We start from the raw sequence: 18,390 nt of genomic DNA, 5'->3' as shown, positions 1-18,390 counted from the left end.
GATTCTAATAAAAATACTTTAATGTTGAATTTTTTTAAAATTATAGTTTAATGTAAAATGGTCAATAATATTTCATAGGAACCTTCTTTTAGATAGATTAGAAAAAATCGAGAATACACGTTTAATAAAAAATCTAAATAACCTGCATTAGTTGAGTCATTTGCCTCCACCAAATGGGTTTGTATTATGAATAAGACTGAGAAAAAAATATATTGGCAATTATCTAAATTTATTGTAGTCATAATGTGCATCATTTACATAGTCCAGTTATTTTAGCATTATTGAATTATTTAACAAGATGTTTAATTAGTGAATTAGTTATAAGTGACGAATATTAAGCTATGAGAATTCAATAGAAAATCAAAATTTTAAATCATAGAGATAAATACCAAAAATTGACATCTCGAAATGTAAAATTTACGAAATTCCCTAATTGCACAGTTATCTTTCTAAATATTAAAGAAACAAATTCATAACGTAGTATTACTTAATCCAATCAATGTTTTAAACATGCATTTTAAAATACTAAAATACAGTGGCAATGTACCAAAAGAATTTTTTTTTTTTTCAAGAATTAAATTGCTTGCACTTACTTTCCAGGAATTATTTCTCAATTCAAATTAATAAAAATACTTTAAAAAATATTTTTATTTATTTGTTTGTTTGTATGAACAATGTTGTATGTTTCAATGAGAAAATATAAACATACTTTTAATTTATAAAAATTAGGCTCATAACAAAGTAAAACATAAGAATAATTTGTTCATATAATGCTTATGAAATAATAAAAAAAAATTTCTATATCTTCCTGCATTTTCAATCGAGGTTATTGTCACTCTCCTCCTAAACACTGAAAGAAAAATACACTTAGAAATCGAATGACTGCTATAAGTAACATCTGTTATTAATACCATGTGGTCCCTTGATTACCCCTTCCTTGCAAGTTAATTGAATAAACCACAAAAGGGGAAAGCAATCCTTTTGCCAAAACCCTGATAAGAGGAAACATGTTATTCAAACCTGATTCCATCGGTAAGTGTAGCAATCTGAATGCTGCCGACAGGAAGGTCAAGTATTATTTTAAAACATATTGGCACCCCTCAAAAGTTTTCTTTGCACTTCTCAAGAAAATTAAGCATTTTTAAGGATTCTTTAACCAAATTAAGCACTTTTCATGATGCTATGCACTCTTTGTAACTGTTTTGAGTAGAGGATAAAGGTCACATAAATTAACAAAAATATTATCTTTGACAAGAATAAATTAAAATAATAGCAAAGATTTTTTTTTTTTTTTTTTGTAAATGATAAATAATAATATGGAATTTAAAAAATAATCAGAAAATCTCATTTGCATTTTAATGCTTTAAATTTTGCCTACATTATATTGTATTGTAAATAAAATCTTTATAAATATTTATATTGTAAATAAAATTATTTTATAATCTTTCATCTATTTGCACAAAAATGTCATTTTTAAAACTATTTTTGATATGCATATGGCCATTAATGATTTTTAAGCATTCTTGAATATGTTCTAGCAATGACCTTATGCAAATTTGGAAAACATATTGAAAATGTTATTAAAAAAGGGTTTTAAAAACACTTATAATAATATGCAAAGTGCAATATTTTTTAATCTTATAATTATCTACTTCTTACTTGTCAAGTTACAATTCATTATTATAAATATTTATGAATTTTGAAGTTATTATTTTTTTTTCAAAATTTATTTACAGAAGTTGGCAATCATAGATTCAAAATTTATTTCAATAGCTTCAGTAACAGTCAAGTTCCTGAAATTAAGATAATAGTGTATCTTTCTTGACAACACATAAATAATCAAAATTTGAGAACTTTGGCAAGAAGTGAATCAAAAATTGATTTTAAAAATTTCATCCTTGCAAAGATGAAAAAAGTTTAAAAAGATTATATAAAAAAAATAATAATAATAAACTTACAAGCATTAAAGTATTAGTTTCAAGCACAACTCCATACAGGCGAACTATATTCTCATGGTCAATCGTATGCATTATGGCAGCTTCTTTCAAAAATTCCATATGATTCTTTTGCATTCGTTCTTCACTCAGACATTTGATAGCTACTTGGATCTAGAGAAAAAGAATATTAGTCAAAATTTGAGAAGTATTATTTTGAGACAAGTATTACACAGAATTCAATTTTCATCAGCGTCAACACTGTTTTTAAATGTTCATATATATTTTATCACTAAAAGAAATCGCTGTGTGATAAAATAATACTTTTTCTTCTGCTTCAACTTCAACAACCATATCCATAAAAAGTAAAATCTCTTGTAACCTATATTCTCAAAACGAAGAATGCTGAAGTATAAATTAAAATCCAAAAATAGGTTTATAAAATAAACTTTGTGTGTGTGTGTGTGATACAGAGAAGTGATGATACAGGTATAGGTGAATGTATACCATTCCATTTTTACCACACTGACTCTTGATGATAAATGAACATGTGATAAAAAGGAAAAAGATCATGTGAATGAAAAAAAAATGATGAAAACCAAGGAAATAACTTGAAATGGAACAGATCAGAATTTGCCAAATAACGTTAAACTAAATCTGCACATTATGAAGTATTATTAAATATGTTGAGGTTGTAAAATCTATTAAATTACTGGTATTGTTTGCACTAAATGATTCATAACAAAGAATTTAAAAATACAATTAGCCTGAATGTGAAAAATAATTAGATATAGGTTCAATATAACTATATTGACCATACAAACACAAAATGAATTCTTAAACTGTTGAGAATCATGTAAATAGGCAGATATTCTGAGTTATGTGTTATCATATTGAGTAATAATTCCACATGATGGTATATATAATTTAAAAATAGTGTTCAATTTTCTTAATCAGTAATACAAAATTAAGTGCATTTAATTTTTAATCTTAAAAATTGTGTGTCGCAACTAATGATTTCTTTTTTTCCCTGCCAATCTATACCATTATGAAATATGGACATATAAATTTTAGAATTATGTTGTATTGTTCAAAAGAATATCTTAATTGCCATCAATGAGGTTTTGTTGCTGCTTGTAAAAAGAAAACTGACCCCTTATTTTCTCTTTAGAGAAAGGTTGTAACCAACAAAAAATTTAACAGCAAGATTTTGATCACTCATCATAATTCAGAACATCATCGAATCTAAAATATATATATATATTGTAATTTTATCTGTTATGTTATGGAGTAATTAAAAATGCAATGACCTATGGATACAAAATTTAATATGCCATCTTTTTTTAATAACTCAACAACTGCAGATTTCTATGAACTTTTGGATAAAATTCATTAACAAGATTTTTATAATCATCCATATGGAAGTGCATCTATTAAAAAAAATGTTCAGCTATCCACAAATTTGAGTTAACATATTCCATATCTGCATGAACATATCAACAATTAAAAGCAGCGAACTTAGTTTCATTATTAAGATTTTAGATATGCATCAAACCACTCTACAAATGGCTGCCTATCAATTTATCTTTTGAATAAGGCAACCATAACTCAAAAACTTAAGCAAAAAAAAAAAAAAAAAAAAAAAAACATGTGGTCTTATCACTAACATTAAAGAATTAAATAAAATTTTTAACCTGTTTGGTGAAACCCCAAAACCCATATGTTTTAGAGAATATCTTCTCAAATGCATTCTATTGCACTTGCCCTCCCCGCCCCCCTTTTAAATAGAGATGAGACGAGTATCACTTTTTTTAAAGGGTAAGAAAAAAATAAGTTTATTAAATATTTGATGTCTTTTTACTTAGAGCTTCTTCTATTCATTATAGAGGGTTGCCACTAAAATTTGGGAGGGGAAAAAATCCCTGTTTTTTCCCTGTACATATATTCAAGACATGTGGAAATGCACAAATAACACTCATGTTCTAGTTGCAATGGCATATGGTTTTAAAGAGAGGAAAAAGCAAGGAAAGGAAGCAACAAGTTAACCTTATTCAAAATAAAATATTAAAAGAAGGTTTATATTTATATACAAGGGAAAAAAACAATTTTATTTTTATTTAATCTGTAGAATTTAGCAAGATAAAATTCCTATATTTAGGGAGAATATATTACCTCTCATACTCTTTAACTGTAAGTCATACAAAATTAAGGATTTAGGTGAAATAAAACATTTTTGTTATGATACAAATAATGCAAAACAAAAACATTACAAAGCCAAATTACTTTTATTATTCAAATTTACTTTTATTATTTAGATTAGTTTTACTATTTACTTTATTATTTACTTTTATTATTTACCAATTCAAATATTTGGGTATCAATTTCTGAAACTTCTACAGATTTTTCTGCCATCAGTTTCATGGTGCTAATGGAAGTAATTTGCAACAAATAAGGCGAGACATTTTTGTGCAGCCTACAGTACAATTTTTGGCTATTTCACTTTCAGTGAACATATGTGAAAATATTTCCGATATATAATTGAGTGTGTTAAAAAATGAATATGGTGCAACGAATTTTAATGCCCACAAAAATTCAGCTTTAAATTACTATTGTTGAACTAAAAAATTCGAAAATGGTTTATTTTCGGACAGTGAATTTGTCATTTTTGGATTTCACATATCATCTTTTCGACCATCAATGCTGATACTTTAGAACTAACACGCAATCTTGTATGTTTCTTCTTTCAGCATGACTAGTACGAGCTTGTTTTTCCTTACTACTTAGTTTTATTATCTTGTTAGAAAGTGAGCAGTACACAGTAAATGGATATTGTGGAGCTTTACAAACCAATTCCGGGTTGATTTTTTTTTTTTTTTTTAATCTGTCCAATTCATATTAAACAGAAATTTTCAGCTCATTGTTTAAAAAAGAAAAAAATATCTATTTTCCTTGTTTTTATGAAAAATTTCAAATTTCCTTGCACTCTCCTAATTTTTTTAGACAATTGCCTCTTTCCTTAGTTTTCCCAGTAGTGTGGCAACCCTGCTATATTAATAAAAAAACTATGATTTTGCTTTAAAATAAGCAATACAAATAACATTCAAAATTAGTAAGCATTTTAATGGTAATGCTATATTAATTGATACTGACAACATCCCACAATTTTTTTAAGGTATACTTACACATACTCTGCTCATACATAAGAATTAGTAAGAGAATTTATAAGGACCAGAATTTACATTTCATATTCAAACATTTGACCATAACTATTTATGAAATGTTTTGACAAATTTTATTTGGCACCTCATGAGTGAGTACAACACATTTCCTGACAAACATCTCATTAAATACTATAAATTCTTTCATTAACCAACAAGAGAGTTTAACCTTCCCAAATACTTTCACAATATAAAAAAATTTGAACTTTGCAGTATAATGGAGAAAACTAAGCATATAATTTGGATGCCTTATTTCCAACTAATTGTATACAAAATATGACAAATCTATAATTTTGGTGATAAAATCACAATGATTTTCATCCATCTAGTCGTTTTTGAATTATCGTGTTTGAAGACAGAAATAATCTCGTAGATGTTTTTATATCTTTGGATTTGGGGAAGTGTTGATGAAAATTTGAGAACAACAAAAGGTTTCAAATGCAGTTAACATGAGAACCATACACAAGAAAGTACAAATACATTATTTACTTTGTTTTTAATTTTTCTTACCCTTTCTCCTTCCTCATTTGTCCAGACACCTTGCTGAACAACACCAAATTCTCCCACACCTAATTCTTTATTTATGACAATGTTATCTTTAGGTATAATGTGCTTGCTAGGGACTTTGATATTATTCTTTTCTAGAGTATTATCATTGAAATAGATGGAAGACCTGTCAGGATCATCTTTATTCTTTAATATCATCTGAAAAATAAAATAATCTCTTTTAATAAGCAAATATTTATATGGCTCATACTTTATTGATTTACCATTTGAAAGCAAGGAAAAGAAAACCTTCATTACTCTCACTTTCAATCAATGCAAATAGTAAACAAGATAACTAAAATACAGATTTTTTGGGCGCCATTACATGTGCTTAGCTATTTGATATACATTAAAAATATTCAATTAAAATAGATTTGAAAACATACATATCGTCTAAAAAGCATAAACTGATTCATAATTAATTTATAATTCATTACCCTAAATATTATGGAAGTCAAGCCTTTTAGCGATTTCTCTTAAGATTCATTACTTTAACCATTTGCCAATGATTCATTACCCAAAAAAATGTCATGTTTATTGCAAATAGCAATTTATTTATTAAAAATAAATAAACATCAATATGTTATGTTAGTCAATTGATTACGTTGGCCAATGCCATGCTGTTAAGCCTAAATGTGGCCCAATGGCATGTGTTTATACAAGTACTATGTTTTCTATGATCCATGCCACCATAATCTACAGCTGCCTCACACTTGCTGTGTGGTATATAAATTTCATTCATTTTATTTGCCTCTTTAGTTCCATTAGCGACAATTTTGCAGAAAACTCATCGGCTGGATCAAGAAATTTGCTTTCTAGATAACAATTTCTTTAATAGCTGTAAAATCATATAATTCTCCTGCTTTTAAAAACATTATCCAAATGAGTTTCACTTGTTGATAAATGATAAAATTCACTTCTAAGAGCTAAAAAGGTAATTTTGCAAAATATTCATGAGTTTCATTTTACAATTTGAAAAAACATGTAATGGTCCATCCACCTCACTATTTATTATATAAATAAATAATGCTGAAAATAATTTTTAAGAATTTAAAATGTGCTTCAGTGGTTTCTATTTAACCTCTTGACTGCTTTGAAATAAGTATTTGTTGGAGTTCATTTAATAAAAAAAATCTGGATTTACTGAGAATCTAATAAGTTTTGAGTCTTTTTCTTACATTTTGAAACTGGGACTGAACATAATAAATGTTAAGGTATCATTCCTACCTTTTTAATTTTCCGCAAATAAGTCTGCGGACAGTACTTCTGGAAATATTTCCTCAACCTTCGCATTTCAGGCTTCGTCATGCCCATCTGCAGCAGATCATCCTCTTCCACATATTTTAACTGAGCAACGGAAGTCACTTTCAGATCGTTCTTCAGGGGGCTGAAGTAATGAGAGAGCTCGGCTTCCAGAAGGAAGTCATACAATGTTGGGCCTTTTCCTACAACCGCCATTCTGCACGAAAAAGTTACAAGCAAGTTCAGATTTCACTCATCGAAAAACAAGACTTAATATTACTAAGGTAGAATCTAAAAATTGCTTTCACAAAGAGTTGTTAGAGGGCTGTTTTTAATCTGTTAAACAATGGACATTACACCACATCCATCAGGACAGACTCGATTTTTTATTTTTGTTTCATTTTTCAACAAACAACTTTACCTCTTTCATATTTATAAGAATAGAACACACGCAATGCACGCTATTCAAATCATTTTACTATTTCCACTCGTTAATCCATTTATTTCAATTTTAATTTTATACAAGCGGTGTGCATTCATTTTGTAATGAGTGTGCTAACTTCTATTCGAACAGCCAGATTTCCCGCCTTTGCTCAAAATGTGACAGAAGTCTACCATTTTGGTGTTATATAAAATGTCATCCTTCTTCCTCTGTCACGGATACACAGAGATGGATAGCCTTTTCCAAAATGGCGCTTTTCGAACTCAGGAAGGTTGAAAGCGTGGAGTTTCGCTCAAAATGTCGAGTTCGAATTTTTGGGCAATTACAATATTTTCTCTATACTTTGTATGAACGAAAGTAAAAACAAATATCTGTAATAAAATAAGAGGCTAAAAATAATACATAGGAGATAAGTAAAGCAACAAGAAAATGTAATGACTAATATTTAAAAAAAAAAAACTTAAAATATTAAATTCAATATTATTATTTTTATTTTATTTGCTAAGGGGGACTTTCCTTCTTCAAGTTTCGGCCCCAAAAATCCTAAAAGTGATGAAGATTTAACTTAATATATATATTTAAAATAAGAAGAGAATAAATGAATCAGTCACCCAGCCTCAACCATTCGTCTGATTTCGCCCATTTTTGTTCCATGTGAAAGCTCGTTACATCTGGATATATCATGAAAGGTATCCCTCCACTTAAATCGAAAACACACCATTCACTGTACATTCTCTATGCTGAAAATTTTCAATTGAGTTCCCAGTAGAAAATGTTTTATATGAAGCTCATAATACCGCGACACGTCATTAAAGATGGTCTTCCTCGCAATTTTGTGAGTTTTTGAAATATTGACACTAACCTTACCTTAGCCTCGAGAACTAGAACGATTTCGCCACTTTGAAGTATAGACACGACCAATCAGAGTGCCGTATCAATAGTGTGAGATTTTTACTTATGTTAATTAATTAATGACTGTCACCATACTTATATTTTGCTTTTGCTGTGATAAGAGGTAGTTCATTAAAACCGACTGATATGGCTAAATGAATATTAGCCGCCTTCTGGAATCATATTAGTGACATTAATATACTCATGTCGATCTTTGACTCGAAATACATCAAAACAAAGAAAATTGCTATTTTAAATTTAGACTGCATAATAATAATACAGTATTCTGATGGGTCATCTGTGCTTTCAAAATGGCGAAATAAACGGATGCGAAAATGACAAAATAAATCGAATTGCTGAGATTGGAGACTATTTTTATTTTGCAGTATTACTCGAAAATGATAGCGGAAGTTGCAGCTGACCCTTGATGACGTATCCAGGGGGTTGTAAGATTTCATAAAGAATAAAAATTAATGAAGAGAGAGCATTAGATATTTTTTTAGTGATTGCAATTATGAAACTGTCAAGTCCCACACCTTCTACACACACACACGGAATATGCAGTGAAGCAGATATGAGGGGTTTTCTAGAAAATGAGCACGTTTTAAGAACATCCGATCACTGATGACATGTCATCAACTTTCTAATGAATTAAAAATTGGCTATATCGGTATACAGTGGTTACGGCTTGAGGGTTAGCTCTTTGGTTTTGCCCAAAAATTTGAAATATACGGATGGTGGACAACAAGATAATCACCGAAGTCAACAAATAAATTACAGTTTGGCGCAGCATAGCCAACATCATGGCTCTTGTGCCAATAAAATCCACAACAAATAAATTTTTATTTTATTTTGCTGCAGGAAACCTGACTTTAAATGCAGTTCCATAGTACATTTTTTTTTGCAATATTCTTCATCAAAAGCAATTCAACCCACATTGCTTTTAGACTTACAAATACTTCCAATATTTGTACGATCAATAGTCGCGTGCATCATCACTTTTTTCTTCTTTAAATTTTAGATATAAAATTACATTAGTATTCCTTTCTAAATGATATTCAACACATCAATGGGCATACCATACATTTCGTTAGTATGACATGATATCATATTACAGAATAATGCGAGATAAAAATGGCAAATAAAAAGTGATGAGTTACAATTCTTTTTCATTTTTACATATCCAATTTGTAATAATCAAAAGAATGATACATCGCAAGAAACAATTTGGCGTGAATAACAAACAATAAATATTCATTGCTATTATTCTTAAGACATCATTTCTTATCTTTTAAATTCAATAAACAAACTTTAATAACCGTAATAGTCATATTAAATTCTGAAATATGTCATTTTAAAAACCCGTAAAATCAATTCTCAAAAAACTAACAGAAAGTTAATGCAATTCATGCAATGCTTCTTGCATCGAAAATGACAGACGCTTCAGATCATCTGGCAAAAACGCCTGCAACTATCGTAGATTTATTTGCTTTGCGAATTCTTTCAATCCACACGCTCATAAAAAATAACTTGCGTCATCGAAACCCGCTCTTCAAAATCTTTTTCAAGAGCACACACAAGTAGTTATTACTACAGCCGCCTCCGTTCGAAGATCTACCCCTGCCTCTCTGAATGTTCCTAAGCCGGCATTACAGAGATGCTACGTACGCTACAGCGGCTACAAGTTCTCAAGACCCACTACGCGGAAACTATTAATAGAAATGGGAAACAGAATGACCAACCGCTACCAAAAGGGTTGTCAGCACGAACTGCTGGGTGCTAAGAAAGCATATCATAACAAACGGAGGATGGAGGGGAAAAAAAGGATTGTATGCGTTTTTGGTATCATTTGGATTCAGCAGGTCCAATAAATGTGACATATTACCTAACATTACGGTAGTCATAATATAACGAATGTGAAAATAAGTGAAGAAATAATTATATAAAATCCATAATAATTAACCTGTAATTATAATTCGTTAATATCAGTATATAATTATCATATTCGATTTTTATCGACGAAACTCTCGTCAACAGAGGGGGGGGCAATTGCCCCCTTGCCCTTTTAATTAACGACAACTTAGCCAAAAATTGACTAACACCCATCATCAACCGATTCCATCCTAATAAATCCAGTTGATGAAGCAAAGAATATACATCATTTTTGTCTTTTAACCCTCTGGCTGCGTTCTTTAAATTCACTATTTAGATGCGATATTTGAAAATAAGTTCAAATATTTTTCAAACAAAGCGAACTGATACTATATGTTACACGATAATAATATAATTAAAATCTGTAATCGTAAAAATAAACACTCTAAACTGCGAAGAGCGTGGGATGCAACAGAAAATGAACCGATTGCCAACCCGCGGAAATCACGGGATACGCAGCTGGAGGGTTAAAATCCTTTTCTCTGAAATCCAGCCACTCAATGTCCGGTATCTTGGAAGTTCTTAAAAGCTGGTAAAGAACAAGAAAGATCTACAGTGCTGATTAAAAACAGGTCGCTCAGTTCGAGAATATGTTCAATGCTGTTTTGGATATTGGAAGGAGGGGGAACTGTTGCATAAGAAGTGGTACATTTGTCAAGATTCGATTTACTTTTATAGTAGTTTTGCACACTTCATTCTACCACATACCTTGGTTCTTATCATCATCCTATTACATCCAAATAGTTTCCAGGTTAAAAGACATGTTCAATGAAATAAAGAAAATATTAGAAATCAAATAGAAATAAATATATATATTTATAAAAAGTAAATCAATAGCATTAAAAACTGCAAAAAACATTTATATATAATAATGGAAATAATTTTTTTCCCTTATAAGGCAGTTAAATTGATTCAAACTTCTTTTGATAAGGGAGGGGGAAGGATGCATTTTCCAGCTTACGTATTCGGAAGGAAGAGATCACTTTGACAGAAGATCAAGGAAATTTTGTCTTCTATTAATGTAAGATCTGAAACGGTAAAAGGCATTCTGATAGTAAGATTTAAACACACAATACCAAATCATTTCCTGCATCATATATTGAAACATCGTCAACTTCCTCATTCTTGAGTATTCTGACATAAAATACGGAGATAATCCAATTTAAATCTACCATCGGTCTAAGTATTACGAGTTTAACGTGGTGAAAGCGTCTCTAAAAAAAATCTCTTCGGAATTGAAAACAGCCTGCTAAAAATCTCACAGCATTATGGAGCTAATGTAGTAAGTACAAAAACATATTTTAGATAGAAGAGACACTCAACTATCCGAGTGTAGCTTAAAAAATTTCTGTAATAAAATAAACAGTTAACTATTTCAAAATAAATAAAAATTTAAAAAAATGGCTATCCATTTTCATTTATTTGTTCTCAATTACAAAAATTTAATAATTTAACAATGAAACACACAGTGCAGAGTGCATGATTTCATACTTCTAGTCATTAAGCTAGACATTATAAAATTTTACTTCAAGTGAGTAGAATATTTTTATTCTTGGAGTTTCTTTTTTTTTTCTGTACTAAATATTAAACATGAAGAGTGCATAACAAATATTTATAAAATACCTATATACTTGCTTGTATCAAGAAGCCAGAAAATAGGAGTAAGAACAGATTCCAGCATACAATGAGAGAGCATTTAAAGGTTTTCTTCCGCAACATAGCTGGAAATCTATCTTTCAAAGATTCCATTGCCCCTGAAAAAAGTCAACGTGACACAATATTTGTCCCGCCTAACGAAGATTTCATCTCACTCGATCTGATTCATAAATAACTACGCTTTACAGGAATGATTACGATTTCATTTCAGAAAGCGTGGGGTAATCACTTCGAATGCGCATTCATATATGAATATTTTAAAACAATTTCATTAAAAAGGAGAATTTGGAAGAGAAAGAACTTATGGGAAAAATTGCCGTTTTACCAATGAGCGTAATTTTTAATAATACTGCGTTGCACATTCATATTTTAAAACAATTGCATTCAGCAAAGGAAAAATACAATTTTGAAAGATTTGTCCGCCACATTATTTCACAATATCACTAGGTAATTATTTAAAAAATGTTGCGTGAAAAATGCTACGTTATCGTGTGAACGGAGTGGAGGATATAACTTCTCGGAATCGCTATGTTTATATTTTTCTTTGAAATGAAAGCTCAGCAAGACGGCCATCCCCATAGTCGATAAGAATCTGAAGTGTTCATTTAACAAGCACTGGAAAGGAGTTGCAATCAAGAACACAAAGGGTACTAAAAATAAAGATTCATAGAAGCTATACAGATGTACAAAAAGTTTTCCAAATCTTAAACTACAAGATCTTAAAACTCAAAAAACTTCATCTACATTTTTGTATATAGTATTTTAACTCTGTAAAAGAGTTTTGGTTATCTATTATGCTCACAATTCGTCAAAATATTTTCCATAGACCTGAATACATTTTTAAAACAAATGTAATCAGTTTTACCAATACTAAATATTTCGTTTTTTTCCGTCTTCTCTAAAGTCTAAAACTACAGGCAGAAAATAAATAATTTGAATATTTTAAGTTTATTGTAAGAGAAATGAACTGCCGTTCGACAATTTCCGAATTCTCAGTTGAAAAAATTTTCATCAACTGAAATTACAATTGGAAAAATATCTAATAAATACATCAAAGCAATGAAAGTGGTTATTTCACGATGCAGAGGAATTTTAAAACCATTAACTTTGGTGAAGATAATTCTTCAGGTGCAACCTTTCCTGCAAGTAATCACCTTATTTAATGTATGCCTTTTTGGAAATGCATTTAATTTCTTACCTTAATGGAATTAATTTTTCAAAATTCCTAATGATTTTAGATGCCTCTCCTTCGGTAAAGATTAGGATAGCCGACAATATGCTGTCAAAGACAGTTATGATGAGGATCTCGTGAAAAAATAAGAATGTATTGAGCATATATAGCAAAGAGTTGGAGCTCTCCTTCAAAAACTATCGTATAGATGGACTTTAGTAAAAAAGGAAAACTCACTTATCGTTACTCGGTAATCTGTAAAACTACTATGGAATTACAATTCATAATAACAAAGTCAACTTAAAGGAAAGCAAAATAGATTATTGCAATGTTTATTCACTGTTGCATTGTCAATATCCGAAAAGTGTTGATGGTGTCAGTAACAATTCTCCACAAAGGCTTTCGACAAATCGTTGAAAGATAAAATGGCTGGACCCGAACAACACATAGACATATTAAGGCTTATTCTCAAGAATCTGTTCTACCAACAATTACTGTTTAAGTGTTTGCACAGAAAAAAGTAAAACACAAATGAATATTTTAAAAACATTATGAAGTCCCGAAACAGCGTTTAGTGATTAAAATCAATGCAGATAGGCTTATTTATGCCATAAGGATGTATCAGCAGTTTGAAACAGTTTAAAGTTGAGAACTTGAAGTTACACGTTAAGTGGACTAACATTAAACGAAAATAGCTAATTAATGATTCCAAAAGACATTCTCCCTCAAAAACAGAAATTCTTGGGGGGGGGGAGGCGTTTTGCTCAACAAAATAAGAAAAGCTAACATAATAAGAAATAGGATGGTTAGATATATCATCGTGGGAAATTTTGAGCTTTTATGACCATCAGAGTCATGTTTTTGCTTTAAAAGAAATCCTTAATTATAATAGTCTTAAGACTTTTATATAAAAATTCCGCACCATTAAACACGATAATTCAAAACCTAATTGTGATAATTTCCCGACAGTTACAGTATAGGCTTCAAATAAACAATGGAATGACGCAGTTTGACATTTATAAGCCTTTATATTAAAATTCAAATATAAATAATTAGAAAAAAAATGCAAATATGCATACATTTCCATCCCTAATTTACTTGAATTTCAAATTTTTTTAGATTTTAGTTCATTACCATCCGCCTTTAGTGATCAACTGATTCGCCAAAACTAGGGATTGCAATACCGGTATTTTGAGCCATTTGTTCAATTTTGTAATACCGGTATTCACAAGTTTAAATACCGTTTTTTCGGTGTTTACAAGAAATTTTTAAAATTGTCTCAACTATATGTTCAGGGATAGCCAACATAGCAAAATAGTATACGTTTTTGTTTTTATGTCTCCCTAACCGGTCGAAATTAATTAGACTGTGAATACAAAGTCGCATCGTACAATCGAGAGAAGTGATAAAATACTGTTTCACAACGAATTGTAAAACCTTCCGCGCTTTTGCGCATGCGTTAGGATGGGTTTAATTCGACAAAATAGGGGTGAGAGGAAAGATGAAAGGAGATGTTTGAGATGAAAGGAGTAAAGGAAAGATGAAAGGAGGACACGTCAGAGAAATTTTCTAATTTATTAACAGCTAATGCAACAATAAATTTCATGTTGCAGTCATTGAAAGAACAGCACACATCACTATCTGAAGAAATATATATTACATTGAAAAATCGCACAGAAGAAAGGCATACTGAAATAGAAAATGTTTTATGGTATTTACATAATTATAATGATCTTAAAAATGAAAATGAAAAAGAAGAAAGGAGACGAACCAATTCAAATCTGATAAAGTTTGTAGTAAATTTTCTTAAATTTTTTTACCCACAATCCTATCCACATTCAGACGAATTCGGTATAGTTATCGAAGATTATGCTAACACTAATATCGATAGTGAAAAGGAATTGTCTCTTGAACAAAAATTAGAATTTGTGATAAATAAAAAAAAAATTCCAAAAACCGAAATACAATACAGAAATCAGTTATATCCAAAACCATCCGACGAGAAATCGATTTATTTGAAGATGAGGGATTTAGAGGTAAATACTTGGAAAAAGTATATCGCGCATTGCTAACAGTACCACCAACTAGCGTAGATGCCGATAGAGCGTTTCCGTCAGCTGACAATTTTTGCACAAAATTGTTTCAGGCTTAATGACAGTACAAATGATGCATTATGTTTTTTTAAGATCACATTTCAAAAATTTGTAATAGTACCCCAGACTGATTAGTTATATTTGCACTTTGTGATTTAAATAAAATGCTCCTTTTCTCTTTTTTTTTTGTGATTCTTTATATACTGTTATAATTTATAAGTTACAAATTATTTTTTGTGATATTTACACTCTCTAATAAAACTGGAAAATAAAACAAAGAAACGCCTGTGTCTTCTTTCTTTTTCTAAAATTTCTAATACCGGCATTAAAACCGGTATCCCGGTATTAAGATCTAAAAAATACCGAATACCGGTATTGAAATTTTGGTCCGATATTGCAATCCCTAGCTAGAACTAATGCTCTCTAAAATTTTAAATATTTATGCAGCTAAGTCTCTTAATAGCTATTTCAGCAAAATATTTTTATGCTTCACATTTCGATAGTCACATAACTTATATTATTGAAGACGTTTTACGATATTTTGTTCATTTTACTCTATCTGCTGTCAGCTGCCGTAAGATTTGAATTCGAAGAGATAAAATTTCAATAAATACGAAAACTTTTTTGCTGAAACTATTTAAATTAGTTATTGTGCCCTGATTATAGCGGATATCCTTATATATTAAACCAGTGTAAAACTCTCTCTCTAATAGAGGTAAATGCCTTGGTGTACAATAGTCACGAAATAGGGTGAGTTTAACATTTTTACTGAATCTATCGTATTATTCGTGGCAAGTGTTTTGGCGATTCATCCCAGGCATGCGATTAACAGTATTCAAAAATCAAATCTGTATTTTAGACACGGTTCCCCCCCCCCAAACAGATTGAAGCAAAAATTTGATACAAAATTACACTTATAATCAGAAAATGCCATGCCAAATTTGATTTATTTAAGTCATTCTGTTTTTTGAGTTATATCGTTAACACGTTTCTGAAAACACAGACAATCCCCCCCCCCGTTCAGATTTGGCAGAAACTTGGATACGAGTCAACGGTATAGACCTTAAATTTGTGTACCGAATTTTATTTATCTAACGGCTTTCGTTTTGTAGTTATCGTGTTAACTTACATTCGAACAACCGGACAGACAGATAGACTTCCACAGAATGAAATTTGCTAAAGATTTGATAAAAATCTAAAAATTAAGTATAAAGACTGTATAGGCAATTTAATCCGTGTAATTCAGAACGTTTTTGAATTATCTTTGTTACATACCGAAGTACATTTTCCAAAAATATGTTTACGAACTCAGGAAGGTCTAAAACGTGGAAATGGATCAAAATCTCAAGTTCAAGTTTTTGAACGATTACAATACTTCCTCTATATTACACTTACGAGAAAGTAACTACCCATGCCTTAAATAAAACTGAATTATTGAATTAATAATACAGTGATTTAAAAAAGTCACAGAAAACTTTTTCTCGCATTCATTTTTTTTTTTCTTTTTTTTTTTAGAAATTATTACATTTTATATTTATTCTATTTCATACAAACACGTGCTGACATTAAACTTTCTTAGTCTTAATTTACAATAAGATTTTTTTTTTTTTCCTAATCTTCCTACATTCAGTTTGTTAATTTTGTTAATTTGAAATTTTGTTAATGTGATGGCAAGAGTGCTGATAAAAGCTAATGTTTGCTAGGTAATTATAACGTGCCCCTGCAGGTTCAATTTTATTTTCATTTTGTCCGACATAAATTGTTGGAAAATATGATTTTTTTTTTTTTTTTTTTGAAATCCATTTAAAACAGAAACAAAATTTATAGGTTGAAACACTGATATTATTAAACGGATAATTTTTTATTTTTTTTAACTTTATGATAATGGAAAAACTATTTTTGTAATGTAATATTTTCGAAAGTTATCGTGGAACCTTTCAATTAATTTTTAATTAATGAAAATTCTAATCAAAATTTAAAATGAAATCGCCTCGAAGAGCACATTCTCACTCTTCAAAGTATGTATGTGCCAAGTTTGTTAACTCTAGGTTAAACAATCTGGCCTGTAGAGCGAAAACACGCACCCCTTTATAATAAGATAATCGCCCGATAATTTCTGAGCAAAGAAAATCATGATTAGGGCATTGCAATCTGAATAAAGTGTTAATCGTTATGGTAAAAATTTCTTTAAAACGAAACACAAATTCTCTGCTTCTCAAAAATATTATTATAATAGAAAATCTTCGTCATTTTTGTGTTTATAATTAAAAATGGATCTAAAAATAATTTTTTAAAATTGTTAAAAATTTCAATTTTTCAACATTTTTATTCCCAACATAGTCGGTCTCCTTAAATTATCAAATGATGATTTTCAGAATTCGGTTATATGCCACGAGGATATATATCTGCTAGACTTACTTTATGGAAAGGGGTCATTTTTAAGCTCGCAAATATTTGCCTATTGCAAAAAAATGAAATTCTGTTTCAGAAGCATTCAGTTTTCGTTTCTAAAGGTTTGTAATTGAAATTTTATGAATTGTCACATCCTCATACACATCTTAAAATGTAAATAGCTCAAGACAGTGAACAGTAACGACATAAAACTTCCGTGTGATACTTAGAAGTCTATTTTGTGTCAACGGTCTTATTTTTAAGATTCTTTTCCAAGACATTTAAATCAAACAAAAACCAGAGCGAGGAGTCTTCCCGAAACGTTTTTCGCATACTACGCAATAAAAGTATCATACAGACTTCCACCGCAAAAAAAAAAAAAAAAAAAATGTGAAAATATGAGAGGATTGTAAACATCACGAATGCTCAGATTTTTATTTTCAGAATTTGCACATGAGAACTTTGCACTTTGTAGCAGCTAAACGAAAACCGAAAATGTCATTTAGAATTTTTTTCGACGTTAGTCAATAAGACCATATACCAAATGTTTATATGTTTTAAGTTATCGCGTTTACAAGCATGAGATCGACATCCAGCCAACACATCCAGCTACAGATCTCATTCAAAATTTGGGAACAAAAAAAATCTACACTATAAATGTTAAATTTGTAAACGAAATTTCGTTAATATAAAGTTGTTGCGTTATTACTTTCTCATACACGAAGTACATAGAAAATATTGTAATCGAACTTGACGAATCTCCACGTTTCAGACTTCCTTGAGTTCGGTAAACACATTTATGGAAGCATGTCTGTGACAGCACTGACTCAAAAACGCTTACAACTAAACGTATGAAATTTGGTACACGGCCTCA

The 18,390-nt window shown here is 30.0% G+C and overlaps 1 protein-coding gene across 3 annotated transcripts in view; it reads right to left on the bottom strand.

Annotated features, from left to right (window-relative positions):
• Window positions 1-18,390, bottom strand: part of LOC129968653 (activated Cdc42 kinase-like) — a 99,482-nt gene that overhangs the window by 32,088 nt on the left and 49,004 nt on the right. For all 3 annotated transcript variants that reach the window (XM_056082762.1, XM_056082764.1, XM_056082763.1), the window contains exons 2-4: window positions 6,926-7,157; window positions 5,663-5,857; window positions 1,959-2,108 (exon numbers count right to left, since the gene is read on the bottom strand). In XM_056082762.1, the coding sequence (XP_055938737.1) occupies window positions 1,959-2,108; window positions 5,663-5,857; window positions 6,926-7,156 (576 nt within the window). In that variant the 5' untranslated portion in view covers window position 7,157. The remainder of the gene's footprint in view (window positions 1-1,958; window positions 2,109-5,662; window positions 5,858-6,925; window positions 7,158-18,390) is intronic.

This window comes from Argiope bruennichi, chromosome 5 (assembly GCF_947563725.1).
Source record: "Argiope bruennichi chromosome 5, qqArgBrue1.1, whole genome shotgun sequence".
In the NCBI taxonomy this organism is placed as follows: Eukaryota; Metazoa; Arthropoda; class Arachnida; order Araneae; family Araneidae; genus Argiope; species Argiope bruennichi.
This window is presented reverse-complemented; position numbering and strand designations above follow the sequence as displayed.